Source organism: Aotus nancymaae, unplaced genomic scaffold (assembly GCF_030222135.1).
Source record: "Aotus nancymaae isolate 86718 unplaced genomic scaffold, 86718_ANA_hifiasm-v0.15.2.pri h1tg000057l, whole genome shotgun sequence".
Classification (NCBI taxonomy): Eukaryota; Metazoa; Chordata; class Mammalia; order Primates; family Aotidae; genus Aotus; species Aotus nancymaae.
In genome coordinates this window covers 37,784,132-37,799,007 of record NW_026988471.1, presented here as the reverse complement: position 1 = coordinate 37,799,007, position 14,876 = coordinate 37,784,132, and the positions used below count along the sequence as shown (strand labels likewise).

Here is a 14,876-nt window from a genome sequence, read left to right as displayed (position 1 = left end):
ATGCCTGGAAGCATTTTTTTAATTGTCCTAATTGGGATTGTGCTGCAGGCATCTAGTGAGTAGAGGATGGGGATATTGCTAACATCCAGCAATGCACAGGACAGTTCCCCACAGCCTGTAAGTATCCGGTCCAAAAAGTTAGGTGTTGCTAAGATTGAGAAACCCTGCTATATAGTTTTTCACAGTGATAAAGGTGGTTTTTTAGAGTTTCTTCAGTACTTTTTTTTTTTTTTTTGGCCAATTTTGCCTATTTATTTTTCCAAATGAACTTTATAAGTTTAGGTGGAGGGGGATGCCCCCAAATATAACTAGAACAAGCTATCAGTTAATTTGGAAAGAACATTTATTATATTTAGCATTTCCCCTTATTTTTCCTAGGTATTTTTGGTTTGATATTCATTCAAGTACCTTTAATTCCAAGAATTTTTAATTTCCTTGGGTTTTCTAAATACTTAATCATGTCACTTCCTTTGAGCTTATTTCTATGTTATGCCTTAATTGGTCATTAACTTCCCAAACAAAGCTTTAAGAATAATGGCAGAAATAAGCAGCTTGTTTTAAACTCAGTTTTAGCAGAGATTAAAGTGTAATTTTACTACTTGCTTGATTAGATGGTTTTTATCCTTTTAAGAAAGCATCCTTCTTGCTACAGAATTGCTTCATTTCACTATTTAAAAAACACTAACATTCAATTTGTATCTACAAACATGTTTTTTAAAATTAACTCTATTTGTAATATAACTTTCTCATCTCTGTTTTTACTTATTTGCTTTTTCTTCAAAAAGATAAGGTCTCTAATTTTCTGCTGATTTTATGAGGTTTAAAAAATCATTATTAATTCCTAGTTTTCCTGAGGACTTTCCCCTACCCCCTACATTTTTTTCTTTTTTTTAAGACAGGGTCTCACTCTGTCACTCAGGCTGGAGTGCAGTGACACCATCTTGGCCCACTGCAACCTCCATCTCATGGGCTCAAGCGACTGTCCTGCCTCAGCCCCCCAAGTAGGAGGAACCACAGGTACAAACCACTATGACTGGCTAATTTTTGTATTTTTTTTTTTTTTTTTTTTTTTTGTAGACATGGGGTTTCACCAGGTTACCCAGGCTGGTCTCGAACTCCTGAGCTCAAGAGATCCACCCGCCTTGGCCTCCCAAAGTGCTAGGATTACAGGTGTGAGCCACTGTGCCCAGCCTGATCCTTTACATTCTTGATTAAAATACTGAGTTCATTTATTTTCTCTTCCTGGTAAAATATTAAAGCCTATATGTTCTTGCTTAAATATGGTGACTATATTACCAGTTTGTTCAAGAGAACTGGAAAGGCTCTGGATATATCTGACATTATGTCATTCACTCTGTGAGTGTATATTTCTTGAGTATAAGTACTAGGACAACGTCAGGTGCTTAGAGAAGTGAAAAATACACAGTCACTGTGCTCACCTAGCTTATAGTCATGCTACTCATGATATCCTGTGGTTTCTGGTACACAGACATGAAAAGAAACCTCAGGACCCATTTATTGACTGTTTGGCCCCTGCTATTCCATCACCCTGATGGTGGGTATTTATTCATATTAACTGAAACTGTCCAGAGTCCTCTCTCAGATCTTTGTAAACTTAACTGATCTTCTTAACATGTTCTTTAATTTTTGTATTTTTAGTAGAGTTTCACAATGTTGGCCAGGCTAGCCAGGCTGGTCTCAAACTCCTGACCTCAGGTGATCTGCCTACTTTGGCCTCCCAAAGTGCTGGGATTACAGGCATGAGCCACTGTGCCCAGCCATAACATGCTCTTAAATGAAAGAAGGAAGGTTCAGACCTATTTTAGAGTATGATTTCAATAAGGTATTTTAAGGTGAGTAGTGTGATTTATTGAGTGAATACAAACATATGTAGGTACTTCGATAGGTACACAAAGTTTGATAGGTACAGCCCACCTGCCAGCCTTTGTACCCCTTCTTCTTGCTCATCTTCCTAGTTACTGAGCCTCTGCTCCTTTAAGGTAGTTTATCTACATCTGACCCTGGTCAGTTTTGCTGCCTTATCTTTGCTATTCTTAAGCTAAAAGTTACCAGTCCAGGGAGTCAGACAGCCTTTCATGGAGTTCTTACCCAGTGGGTAAAGCCAGATGTTATTGCTGCTTCTGAATTCCATCTTGTCTATATGGTAGTTTACAGAAACTCCTTTGAGATTCTTATTCAAAAATTCTGGATACTGTTTTTCAAACCCCTTCTATGGAGGAGGGTCAGGGACAGCAGCTGATATTTTCTCTGTTACCTTACCATCATTCCCATCTTTTGCTGGCACTACCACCATTTACGGAATAAAAGTAGGGCAGTTACTCCTTCCAAAGCTCTGCCAGATGTTTCAGGTCTATATCACACAGTTTTTCTCCATAAACTAAAATATTCTACTTATAGGTAGAATGGATATGTGGCTAACAAATGAATTTTTTCAGCTGGGCACAGTGGCTCATGCCTGTAATTCCAGCACTTTGAGAGGCTGAAGTGAGCGAACTGGTTGGAGCCAGGAGTTCGAGACTAGCCTGGCCAACATGGCAAAACCCTATCTCTACTAAAAATACAAAAGTTAGCCAGGCATGGTGGTGCATTCCTGTAGTCTCAGCTACTCAGGAGGCAGAGGTACAAGAATCGCTTGAACCCAGGAGGCAGAAGTTGCAGTGAGCCGAGATCGCACCACCACACTCCAACCTGGGTAACAAAGCGAAACTGTGTCTCAAAAATAGAATTTTTTCTAAGGTAAAAGGATGTACCTTAATCAAGTTGGTCATCTGTGTACAAACATACAAGCCTTTAGCATTGGCTTTGCCCTTTGTTTTTACACAGCTCTGATCTTGTATCCTCCTTCAGTTATGTGTAAATTTGCTTTATCTCCACTCTTGCTTTCCAGCTATTTTAGAATTGACTCTCATATCCTGGTCTATCTTTCAAATGCCTCTCTTCTATTTTGAAATAATATACTTCTTTCATTCAATCAAAAACATTTATTGAATACCTCTATGTGTTATGTCCAGGGCTACATGCTAAGAATAGACATAGATATAGTTCCATAGTTTCTGCTCCCTCGAAAGAGCGGAGAAATAAGTCATAGCACTGTGTAGTAAGTATCACACTGTATTGTAGAAAAGTATAGACTGAAGTGTGGACAAATGCTATAGAAACCTAGAATCCTAAGCAGCCACTTTCTCCTGGAAAGGATGGGAAAGACATCAGCAAAAAAAGGTAAAGCCTTAGCCCTCTTCTTTATGTCATAATGCTCTCTTTTCCCTTTCCCTAGAATAGCTGCCTCCAGAGTAGGGTATGTTAAATGATACACTGAAGTACAGGAATAACTATGTGTTTATATATTTTTTAAAACATGAAAAACAACTAAGCTTTACTGTAAGTATATAATTCTCAGGTTTTTGTTATACATATATACATATACACTGTTTTTATTAAATTATATATGTGTATATAGAGAGAACATGAGGATAGTTGCTTAAACATTTTTAACTGATTCAGTGTAAGATTAAAGTTTGGACACCACTGCTGTGCTCATTTGTTATTTTAGCTAGCCATCAGTTAGGCATAAAATAATTTCCAAATTTCATCCTTAACTATCCTAAAGTGCTACTTATAAGCATTTTCACAACTTCATTCAAGTGTGCTTTCAAAAACAAAGCTGAGAGTCTTCATTCCCACTGCCCCCATTTCCTCCCCAAACCAGTTAATCAGTTCTTGGAAAGTCTACCTCTTAAATATTTATCCACTCTCCATTAGCCCCATAGACACTAAGGCAGCCCTCATCATCTCACCAGGACTATTGTCAGCCTACTAACTGCTCTTCCTGTTACTGGTCTTAACTCCTTCTAACCCATCTGACTTCATAGTACAACTAGAAATAATCCTTCTAGGATGCAAACAAAGATCCTTATAATTCCCTAATTATCTCCTAGATAAAAGTTAATTCCCTAATTATCTCCTAGATAAAAGTTAAGCTATTTAACAAAAAGCATTTCATGACCCAGTCCAAGCACTAATACCCACAAACTCTTCACAGATGGACCATCAATCTGTGACCAGTATGGAAAGGTGATTTGGGCTGCCACTGAATATGCATACTCTTATGGACATGTTTGTCAGACTGAACACTGAGCTGAGTGGATCATGCAACTTGTGTGAAGGAGAGTATAATGGCTGAAAGTAAAAGCCAAATGACAGGCAGAAGTGAAAATAAAAAAGCCTGTGCTTACTAGAATACACAGTAAACTTTGTCATATGAATGTATCATCAAGCATAGCCTAGGCACTGAGAAGTAACCAAGTAACTAATGCACTTAATGACTGGATATGTTTAAAAACCAAACAGGCATTGATGTTGATCAGATTTCATTACTGCTGATTTGTTCAATATTGATTTGGGTCCTTTTATCTTTTCAAGGATATGACCAAAGATTTCTGTGGTATGCTGCTACCACAAAAGCATTTAGAACTACAAACCCAGCCCTTGCCTGTGTCTGTCCTCATATCCTGCCACTCTTCCTCTACACCCCATGCATTAAACCCCTATGGTCTAGCCATAGTAAAGAGTATATTATCTCTAAGTATGCCTTTCAAGCAAGCTTCATCATGAATCAGTGCCTTTATACTCATTGCTGCTTTGCTTAGAATGCCCTTCTATCTTATTTTACTCGTTACACCTCTCATTTTTTGAGACTTACTTTTTTTTTTTTTTTTTGAGAGACAGAGCCTCACTCTGTCACCCAGGCTGGACAGCAGTGGCGCAGTCTTGGCTCACTGCAACCTCCACCTCTCAGGTTCAATCGATTCTCCTGCCTCAGCCTCCTGAGTAGCTGGGATTACAGGCATGTGTCACCATGCCCGACTAATTTTGTATTTTTAGTACAGACAGGGTTTCACCATATTAGCCAGTCTGGTCTTGAACTCCTGACCTCATGATCCACCTGCCTCAGCCTCCCAAAGTGCTGGGATTACAGGCGTAAGCAACCGCGCCCAACCTTTTGAGACTTAATTACACTTTTTCTAATCCTCCCAGCTCAAGACAGAGTTTGGAATACCTCCTTTTTGCTCTCATATGCATTACTACTAATATAGCACCTCCTAGTATATAGCACTTAGCAAATTATACTGTAGTATAATTTGGTTCAAAGTTCTGGACTCCCTGAGGTCAGGAACTCCTTAAGCACTGGACTACTGTAGGTCTTTCTCATCTTTGTACCTGCAGTACCTAATGCAGTACTTGTCTTACAGCAGAGACTCAGTACACATGTGGGGAGTGAGTGAACTCGAATATTCACACTCCCTTTTCCCGCCCCAAAACATCATAATCAGTACTTTGGGGAAAAAGGTAAAAGCATAAGAACAGTATTAGGGCAAGATGCAACAACAGCATCAACAATCACAACCATAGCTAATTAATACTTAACTGTTGTCAGGCTCTATTCTAAGCTCATACATATATTCACTCATTTGTTTTTCACAGCAACCCTCCTGTCCTCATTTTACAGATGAGAAAAACTGAGGCATAGAGTGACTAATTAAGCAATTTTCATGAGATCATGCACATAGGCTGGGCACAGTGTTCTCACACCTGTAATCCCAGCACTTTGGGAGTCCAAGGCAGGCAGATCACTCGAGGTCAAGAGTTAGAGACCAGCCTGGCCAACATGGTGAAACCCCATTTCTACTACAAATACAAAAATCAGCTGGGTGTGGTGGTACATGCCTGTAATTCCAGCTACTCAGGAGGCTGAGTCAGGAGAATTGCTTGAACCCAGGAAGTGGAGGTTGCAGTGCACTGCACTCTAGCCTGGGAGACAGAGTGAGACTCCATCTCAAAAAAAAAAAAAAGAAAAAATTAACAATAATAATAATATCACATATAGAGAAAGCAGCAGAGCTGGTTCCAGAGCCTTTATGCTAGAATAGAAAGTGCCTGTTATTCTGTTCATTCTCCTCGTCTAGTGCACAGCTATAGTGTTGGGGAAACAGGAAATCAATTACCAGGTTGCCACTAAGTCTAGAAACTATTGAAGACCAGAATATACATAAATTGTATGCAGTCCTGTGTTCGACAGGCTTGGAAAAACTTCTACATTTCCATGAGTAATCCTATCCAAATAGTACTACTTCTGAATTGCAAATCATAACAGCCTCTTGTGGGGCCACCAGAGCTGACTAAGCAGAAATTATGATCCTCTGAATGTAGCATTTTTCCTGTTTGCCAGAAATGATGTGTCATTAGTGACAAAGTTATTCTTAAAGTTCCTTTAACAAAACTGTGATTTACATCAAATAACAATGGTTTGGAGGGGGTATGGAAAATTGATTATTCTTCCTAAAAAATGTATTAATTTTATTAAATTTGATCTCTTCCTTTTCCTTGGATGTTTATAAAATTTAAGACTTTCACAGATACTTTCTCTTAAGCTGCTGTTTTTCATATTATGGAAATCTAAGCCTTTGTTTTTTTGTTATGGCAACTGAGATGATACAGAATAATATACCCACAATTAATGAAATAGAAAAAAACTCGCATTTTCCTTCTTTACCCTTGAAATGATTCCATTGTATCTTCTAGGAATTTATCTCACTAATATCTTGAAAACAGAAGAAGGCAACCCTGAGGTCCTAAAAAGACATGGAAAAGAGCTTATAAACTTTAGCAAAAGGAGGAAAGTAGCAGAAATAACAGGAGAGATCCAGCAGTACCAAAATCAGCCTTACTGTTTACGAGTAGAATCAGATATCAAAGTAAGTTGAATTATTTAAAGTTTCATACTTCTGACTAAGTTTATAAACTACCTAATAAAAGGCAGGTTTATTTTATAGGGGAGAAAAAGTAAAACAAATCTTAAAAGAAATTTACTTACATTAAATGTTTTCTTTCCATGAATTTCAAACTGAATTTATAATTTTTAATATTAACTTTTTTTCTTTGCATTTATTTTAGAGGTTCTTTGAAAACTTGAATCCAATGGGAAATAGCATGGAAAAAGAATTTACAGATTATCTTTTCAACAAATCCCTAGAAATAGAACCACGAAACCCTAAGCCTCTCCCAAGATTTGTAAGCATTTGTATATTTATATTTCTTTTACGTTTATATACTTTTTTCAGTTGTCATCTACATCTGGTGATATCATTACTACCATATGTGTTATATAGATTAGTTTCCTATAAAGGTATTTGGGGATGAAGTATACATGTGATAGTTAAAAGTAATGAAAAAGTACTTAATAATTATGCCCAGGAATATCCCACTTGCTTCCAAATAAATGAATATTAATATTAATTTGAGGAAATACTGATACCAAAGATGATGAAATTGAGCAAATATTGTATGTTTTTAAATTTTTTTTACCTCAAAAAATGTTATTTAAGATTTTAAGAACAGGAAATTGAATGAATTTATACTAATTCACTTATAATAAGTATATCTACTTATGACATTTTAAAAATAATGACTTATTAAAACTTTCAATTATTAATCAGCCATAAAATACCAAGTTTTGCTAACAGTACTTTCTTGGGAAAATAAAGTTTCCATTGTTTTTTGTTACTTTCAGTGCCTGGCCAAATTTATGTTCAGAATCATCAGCTCACTGATTTGACTATGTACTCTCTTATTCATAAAAAAAAGTAAAAAATCTGCCGGGCGCAGTGACTCGTGCCTGTAATCCCAACGCTTTGGGAAGCCAAGGCAGGTGGATCACCTGAAGTCAGGAGTTCGAGACCAGCCTGGCCAATGGTGAAACCCTGTCTCTAATGAAATACAAAAAGTCGGGCGTGGTGGTGGGTGCCTGTAGTCCCAGCCACTTGGGAGGCTGAGGCGGGAGAATCACTTGAACCCAGGAAGAGGAGGTTGCAGTGAGCCGAGATCGTGCCACTGCTCTCCAGTGCCTGGGAGACAGAGCAAGACTTGTCTCAAAAAAAAAAAACAAAAAAAAAAAAACAGTAAGTCAAGAAGCTGGAATTAAACATAGGTGGCTTCTAAGTGACCAAGATAAATCACATAATGTCTTTTAATTAAAGTGTATGCAATTGCCTGACAAGAAAATTTCTCAAGCCTTTGTTCAGTTTTTAATAAGATGAATTAAAAATAGAAAATTAGAAATAGGTATATAATCTGCTGCACTGAGGCACTCTGATATACTCATAACACTGAGAAATGATCATTTTGCAAGGAAAATGCCATAAAACATACATACACAAATGAAAATTGGGGTAATTCAATGTATTTGTAAATATCTCAAATGTTCCTAACGGCATCACTGTATTACACGATAGGAAGGTATTGTAATTCATAGTGATGATCGCAGCTTTTCAGCAAGGTTAAATTTGCTCAAAATAGTCTATTTTAAAAACCAGGGAAATACACATTTTAGAATAACTTCCATCCAAAAATATTTTAAATAACAAATAGTCTAATATTTATAGGACTAAAAGTTTTTTAAAGAAATGCATTCTTTAAATTTAGATAACCCAGGGCTTCAGCAAAATAGAATGTTAACACTTTAAATTTTCTACTTTTATTTGAATCATTATGTCCTTGTTAGTGATTTATGATTTTCCTATATATTAGCTGATTTTTACCAGGCACATATAGAAGAATCTTCCTTTCTATTACAGTGTTTAAAGTATTGTGTTTCTTTTGATATGTCTACAGCCAAAAAAATATAGCTATCCCCTAAAATCTCCTGGTGTTCGTCCATCAAACCCAAGACCAGGTACCATGAGGCATCCCACACCTCTTCAGCAGGAGCCAAGGAAAATTAGTTATAGTAGGATCCCTGAAAGTGAAACAGAAAGTACAGCATCTGCACCAAATTCTCCAAGAACACCGTTAACACCTCCGCCTGCTTCTGGTGCTTCCAGTGCCACAGATGTTTGCAGTGTATTTGATTCCGATCATTCGAGCCCTTTTCACTCAAGTAGGTGCAAAAATTCTAAGTGCATTAAGGTATTTATTAGTATTATACATGCTAAAGGTAAAAAAGAATCTGTTATTTTTATATATATGTGAACTTGTAGATAAGTCAAATGCCATTTCAAAAGATACCATTATTAAAATATAAGACAAATTCTAAACTCCATCAACTTGAAATTTCTAAAAAATAATCTGCTAGAACAGCCCTCTTTAAATTTATGATACTTTAATGAAAGACCTAGTGATAAAACTGGCAATTTAAATTTCATTTGAGCTTTTCAAATGCATTCCTCATATCCAGAGGAAATGAAGATTACTCTTAAAATCTACAATTAATTGTAGTCCCATGTTTCAAATGTTGCCTGCCCCCAGAATTATTATACAGGCTGATCCCTAATCCAAAAATCCAAAATCCAAAATGTTCTAAAACCCAAAACTTTTTAAGTATCAACATGATGCTCAAAGGAAATGCTCATTGGAAGATTTCAGATTTTTCTATTAGGGATGCTAAATCAGTAAGTATGATGTAATATTCTGAAATCCAAAACACTTTTGGTCCCAAGCATTTCAGATAAAAGATACTTAACATATATTTGCATACTAGGCAGGGTACACTCATCTACTCCCCATCAAATTCTTTAGTAGCTTTAAATTTTGCAATGTATAAGATTTAAGCCCTTCTTGTCTACCCAATGGTACCCTAATGGTATATAATGTCTGCTATTATACTGTCTATGCTTTTCAGTGCAGCCAAACAAATCTCACAGACTGCACACTACTGCTTATCCATCTCTTATTTCTAGACCAGCACTGTCCTGTGGAAATATAATGTGAGCCACATATATAACTTTAAATGTCTAGTAGCCACATTAGAAAAAGCAAAAATAACTTTAATACATTTTATTTAACCTACTATATCAGAAATACTGTCATTTCACATGAAATCAATAAAAGAATTTATGATTGAGATATTTTATGTTCCCTTTTTTTGTTCTAAGTCTTTAAAACCCAGTGTGCATTTTACACACAGCACATCTCAGTTCAGACAAGCCAGAGTCAGATGCTCAATAATCACATGTGGCTAGTGGTTGCCAAACTGTACAACTTACCTTTATTTGGTCTTTTGAAAGGCTACCTTTTCAATCTAGATCACCATTAATTTTCTAATTAATTTCATGTGAAACTTTAAAGCTCTTCTACGAATCTTTTCTCATTTGTTCATTATTGAATCACAACTTGAACCCAGTTACCTTTAACTCTTTCATGACCATTTCTACATGCTCTTACTGTTGGCTGTCTTAGCTCGATGTGCTAATCAAGTTCCCCCCTAATATTTGACATAATAGAATCTAATACTGGAGGCAGCATGACATTATTATGGGGGAGGAAGTTGAGAAACACTAACCTCAAAGTTAGAATTTCTGGTTTATCATTCCAGTCTGCTAATTCGCTTTCTGCTTTCAGATAAAATACTTTTTTTGTGCCTCCTGGGGGACAAATTCGATTTTTAAGATTCTCTCAGTTGGAAGAAATGTAACTAACTAAAAATATACTTAAAATAATTCTTTGGTAGTATATTATTGTTTTGAAATTTGGTCCAGAATCCATTGGTTTCTTCCTGTAGTATACATACATTTGTAGTTACTCAGTAGTCTTTGTGCCATCTAAACTGTATTTGGGCTGGGCATGGTGGCTCACGCCTGTAATCTCAACACTTTAGAAGGCCTAGGTAGGAAAATCCCTTGAAGCCAGGAGTTTGAGACAAGCCTGGGCAATATAGTGAGACCCCATCTCTCCTAAAAAATAAAAAAATTAGCTGGGAGTGGTGGTGTGCACCTGTAGTCACAGCTACTTGGGAGGCTGAAGTGGGAGGATTGCTTGAGTCCAGGAGTTTGAGGTTGCAATGAACTGTGATCATGCCACTGTATTCTAGCCTGGGTAACAGTGAGACCCTGTCTCAAAGTGTATTTGTCTTGATAATACTATGACTTGGCATTATTTGGTGACTGAAGATCACTGAGTCTTTTTTTTTTTTTTAATTTTATAAAATTTTTGGTAGAGATGGGGTCTTGCTCTGTTGCCCAGGCTGATCTCAAACTTTTTGCCTCAAACAAACCTCCTGCCATAGCCTTCCAAAGTGCTGGATTACAGATGAGCCACTGTGCCTGGCCATGGAGTCATGTGACACAAATAATAAGCTGTCAGATATTTTTGATAAGTTCAAATAGACACCAAATAAAAATTTCCCATTCTCCTCAACTTGCCAAGCCCCTAAATTAAGTAATGAAATGAAACCAGCACCTTTTCAGTACATCTCATTTAAAATCATTATTTATTCTGACCCATTTAATTCTTTGCAGGATTTTTTTTCCCCTAGAGCAGGCAGCTGTAGGTCTGTATCATTAAGGATTCTCAAATAAATGTGTTATTGAAACCACATAAAAGTCATCAATTGCAAATTCTACTTCTCTTTGTTTAAGTAGCTAAAAATGAAAGAGGTGGCAAAACAGGAGATAAGCACATTAAGTTCTCTACTAGTGCTGAATCTTTAAATGACTCAGTAGGGAAGAAGAAATCATTCTAGAATGCAGTGCTCTGGATCCTGCTTTGTTATAAGTAGTTATAATAGTATTAAGTTAACAGTATTAAAACAGCTGGACAAGTGGAGAAAACATTGTTTCAGGAGTTAGTCTTTGTAACCTTAGACTTGAGGGTTTTCTCGATTTCTCTTCATCTGTGATAAAGAAAAACTCTTACTGCTCCCTTTGCCTTTGGTAAAAACTGAAAATAACCATGTGCTATATTAATCCCTTCCTTAAAACTTCTCAGTTGCCTTTGTGTATTAAAGGTCTCCTCCACATGCTTTTGTCTTCACTTCTGCTTAACAGATCTGCGAGTGTCAGAAGATCACCCAGAGCCTCCAACTTGCTACCCACTGTTTAGCCACCAGAGTGAATACCTACTTTCTTGTTTCCCTCAGGGCCTGACAGAAAACAACTGCCTTGACTGCAGTCATATGTCATCCCAACATACTCCACTCAATACAAAGCAGTACAGAGTTCCATTGTTTAAGTTTTTCAAAAGGCAAAGTTTGAGCAGAATTTTTTTTATCAGTTATAATACTGTTCTTTTTTACTCTTACTGTTTTTTCCCCAAAATAATTACTTTTAAACCTATAATTAATTCTTGCAGCCAGTATCTCCTGCATGTTTTTTACTCCTTGCTAAGCACTTACATGTCTTCATTGGGAAAGCTTGCAGTCTTACTGAGAGATTAAAAATATTCATAGTGCAAAGAGATTCATAGTTAAATTTTAAAAAAGTGATGAATAAATACTGGAGAAGCTTATCAAAAGATGACCTCAGAATGGGCAAGAGTGGTCATGGAAAGCTTTGTGGTAAAGACAGGGCAGAGAAGTGGCCACCTACTTAGTCCTGCCATATATACATTCAAAGCCCTGTTCCACAACTTACCCTGGCCAGGTCTAGCTTTGAGGTGATGATGACAGTTGCTGGGAAAAAGAGAAAAGATCACCAGCTCACTACTTGTTTCTACTGCTATAATAGAGAGGAGAGAAAGATGAAAGGCTCTTGTTACCTTCCTGTTTGAAGACTCCCTGGTTGTAAAAGGGAGTCAGAGGTCTCTGTATCTTCATCCCTTAGGGGGACTCTTTACCAACAAAAAGATTGTATTACAAGCATGTTAAGCTGATATGCAAGGCTTTTCCTCCTGGAAGATTGGTGTAGGTGATGAGTTTCTAATCTCAAATACATTTGTGTTTACCAGGCTTTTATGAGTTTAAGAAGTTATCATCTATCATTTATATATTTTTTTCTATAGGAAAATGCTTGTTTCTATCAAGAATGACTCCTATATAAACTGGGGAGTATCTTTCAGAGTGGTTTCAACCCTGACTGTGTAGTTTAGTCTGTTGAGGAGCTTAGAAAAAGAATACGTAGGCTCAGCCCACATTAAACTGGCATTGGTACCTGGGCATCAGTATTTTTAAAAACTTCCCATAGGATTCTAATGTACAGCCAAGATTGAGGACCATTTGTCTGTCATCTGGGATTATGCTTAATAAATTAATACTGTTTTAAAAATTAATTAGATTTCATTCCTAAGTCATTATTTGTAAATTTTTTCAGTATCTAACTGACAAGAATTTCTAGCATATATTTCTTGATTAGAGTGTGTAAATTTCTGAAAGAATTTTTGTAGCATTTTCCAGGCAGTAAGACGAAGCAACTAGTGCCCCAAATTTACCAAATGCATGAGTCTAAAAAAGCCTGTGCTATATATAAATATACTCAAAGCCAAGTTTACATCTGTGTACACAAGTGTGCATGCATATGTATAATTATTCTTTCAGAATGACTTCAGTTGTAACAGTCATGAGCTTTGTGCTTTAATTTTATTCCTATTCCTATAATGTATTAAATGTACTATCATGTTCTTGAGGCCTGTCTCCAGGAGATATATTTATTTTTTTTCGAAGAAAAGTAGGACATATATAAATAGGTAAACAACAAAGCTAGATACTCCTTTAATCTCTATTATGAAAGATTTCTGGATCCCTTTTACAACCAGGCAATCTTCAATTATAGGTGACTAATAGAAAAGGAAATCATTGGCAGAGCAACAGCTTCATGTAATTTCAGAATATAAAAATGAATTTTAATCTTCTGAAAGGTAATATTAGAATTAGCTGGATTGCTACACTTAGGAATCATAGGTTCCAAATATCAGTACATATTGAAAATAGATAAGAGGACAGATTACTTGAAATGAGGGCTGCCTAGAAAATAAGACTACTGTATCTATATAAACAATCAAGTTAACAGAAGTCATGACAGCCAAACCTGGAATGTGAGATTATCTTCCTTCTGACCAAATGTGCTTGAATAAAATTAATGTTCCAAATTATGTGAGAGATTGCTTAGAGTGTAAAAATATATATATGAATTAAATCGGCTCAGTCTAGTATGATTTTAGTTTCTTGGATATTATAATGTTATCTGTTCTATGTGTTGTTAATATGAGACAGCATAATATAAAACAACTATATTGATTTAGAAACAACAGTATAGATCATTTAGCCTTTTGTCTCAGTTTTCCTACTTTAATGCTCTTGGGGCTTTCGCTTTTGATTTTCAATTTTTTTTTCTTAAAATAATATTGTTGAAATTAGACTTTCTAAATTTATCAGAGTTTCCTATGTAAAATGAGTCCTAGCACCAAATGTTTATTGACTTTAAAAAAAAAAAATGTTTATGACTATAAAAGGAAAAACCCTGTATCACTTTTGAGCTTGTTTAAATATCCAGAGTGCTAGTTATTTTGTGATGAGAATAAACACCCCAAGAACATTTTTGAAAGACATGTAATTAGTAACTCTTTTTTATTTTTCTATTTATATACAATAAATTTACTTGTTTTACAAGTTTGAATTTTCAAAATAATCTTTAGTAAACAGCATATTTATATACATCCAGCTGAACTTTTTGCTTGAATTGGGTTTCTACATTTTAAAAAGTCTTTCAGTAAAATAGGATATTTTAGTGTTTTCATGAATGTTTTTCATTTAATTATTATGAGATCAAGTAAATCTAGAAGGAACCTTTTAAATTCCCAATATGATACCAGTTTTTTCTTCTGAAAAGTAAGTAGTAATGAGATTTTACTATAAACGTTTACAGCATTCTTTAAAACTAGAATGACAATAACATTTTCATCATAAATACAAATTTTTGCAGATAAGTTGAATATATCAATGAAAGAAAAAAATCTACTTTTTCTTGTTTCCTTTCACAGGCAATGATACCGTCTTTATCCAAGTTACACTGCCCTATGGCCCAAGTTAGTATATTTGGTTTAAGACTCATAATTCTTGCTTTGGCTTTAAAAATCAAACCAAGTATAACCTT

At 35.8% G+C, this 14,876-nt stretch overlaps 1 protein-coding gene across 2 annotated transcripts in view; it reads left to right on the top strand.

Annotated features, from left to right (window-relative positions):
* The window catches only part of SOS1 (SOS Ras/Rac guanine nucleotide exchange factor 1), a 133,987-nt gene that overhangs the window by 111,340 nt on the left and 7,771 nt on the right, over positions 1–14,876 (top strand). The window contains exons 18-21 of one of the 2 annotated variants that reach the window (XM_021670786.2): positions 6,601–6,773; positions 6,973–7,089; positions 8,689–8,953; positions 14,764–14,808. In XM_021670786.2, coding sequence (XP_021526461.1) covers positions 6,601–6,773; positions 6,973–7,089; positions 8,689–8,953; positions 14,764–14,808 — 600 coding nt within the window. The remainder of the gene's footprint in view (positions 1–6,600; positions 6,774–6,972; positions 7,090–8,688; positions 8,954–14,763; positions 14,809–14,876) is intronic. The other variant, XM_021670787.2, reaches the window with a different exon arrangement.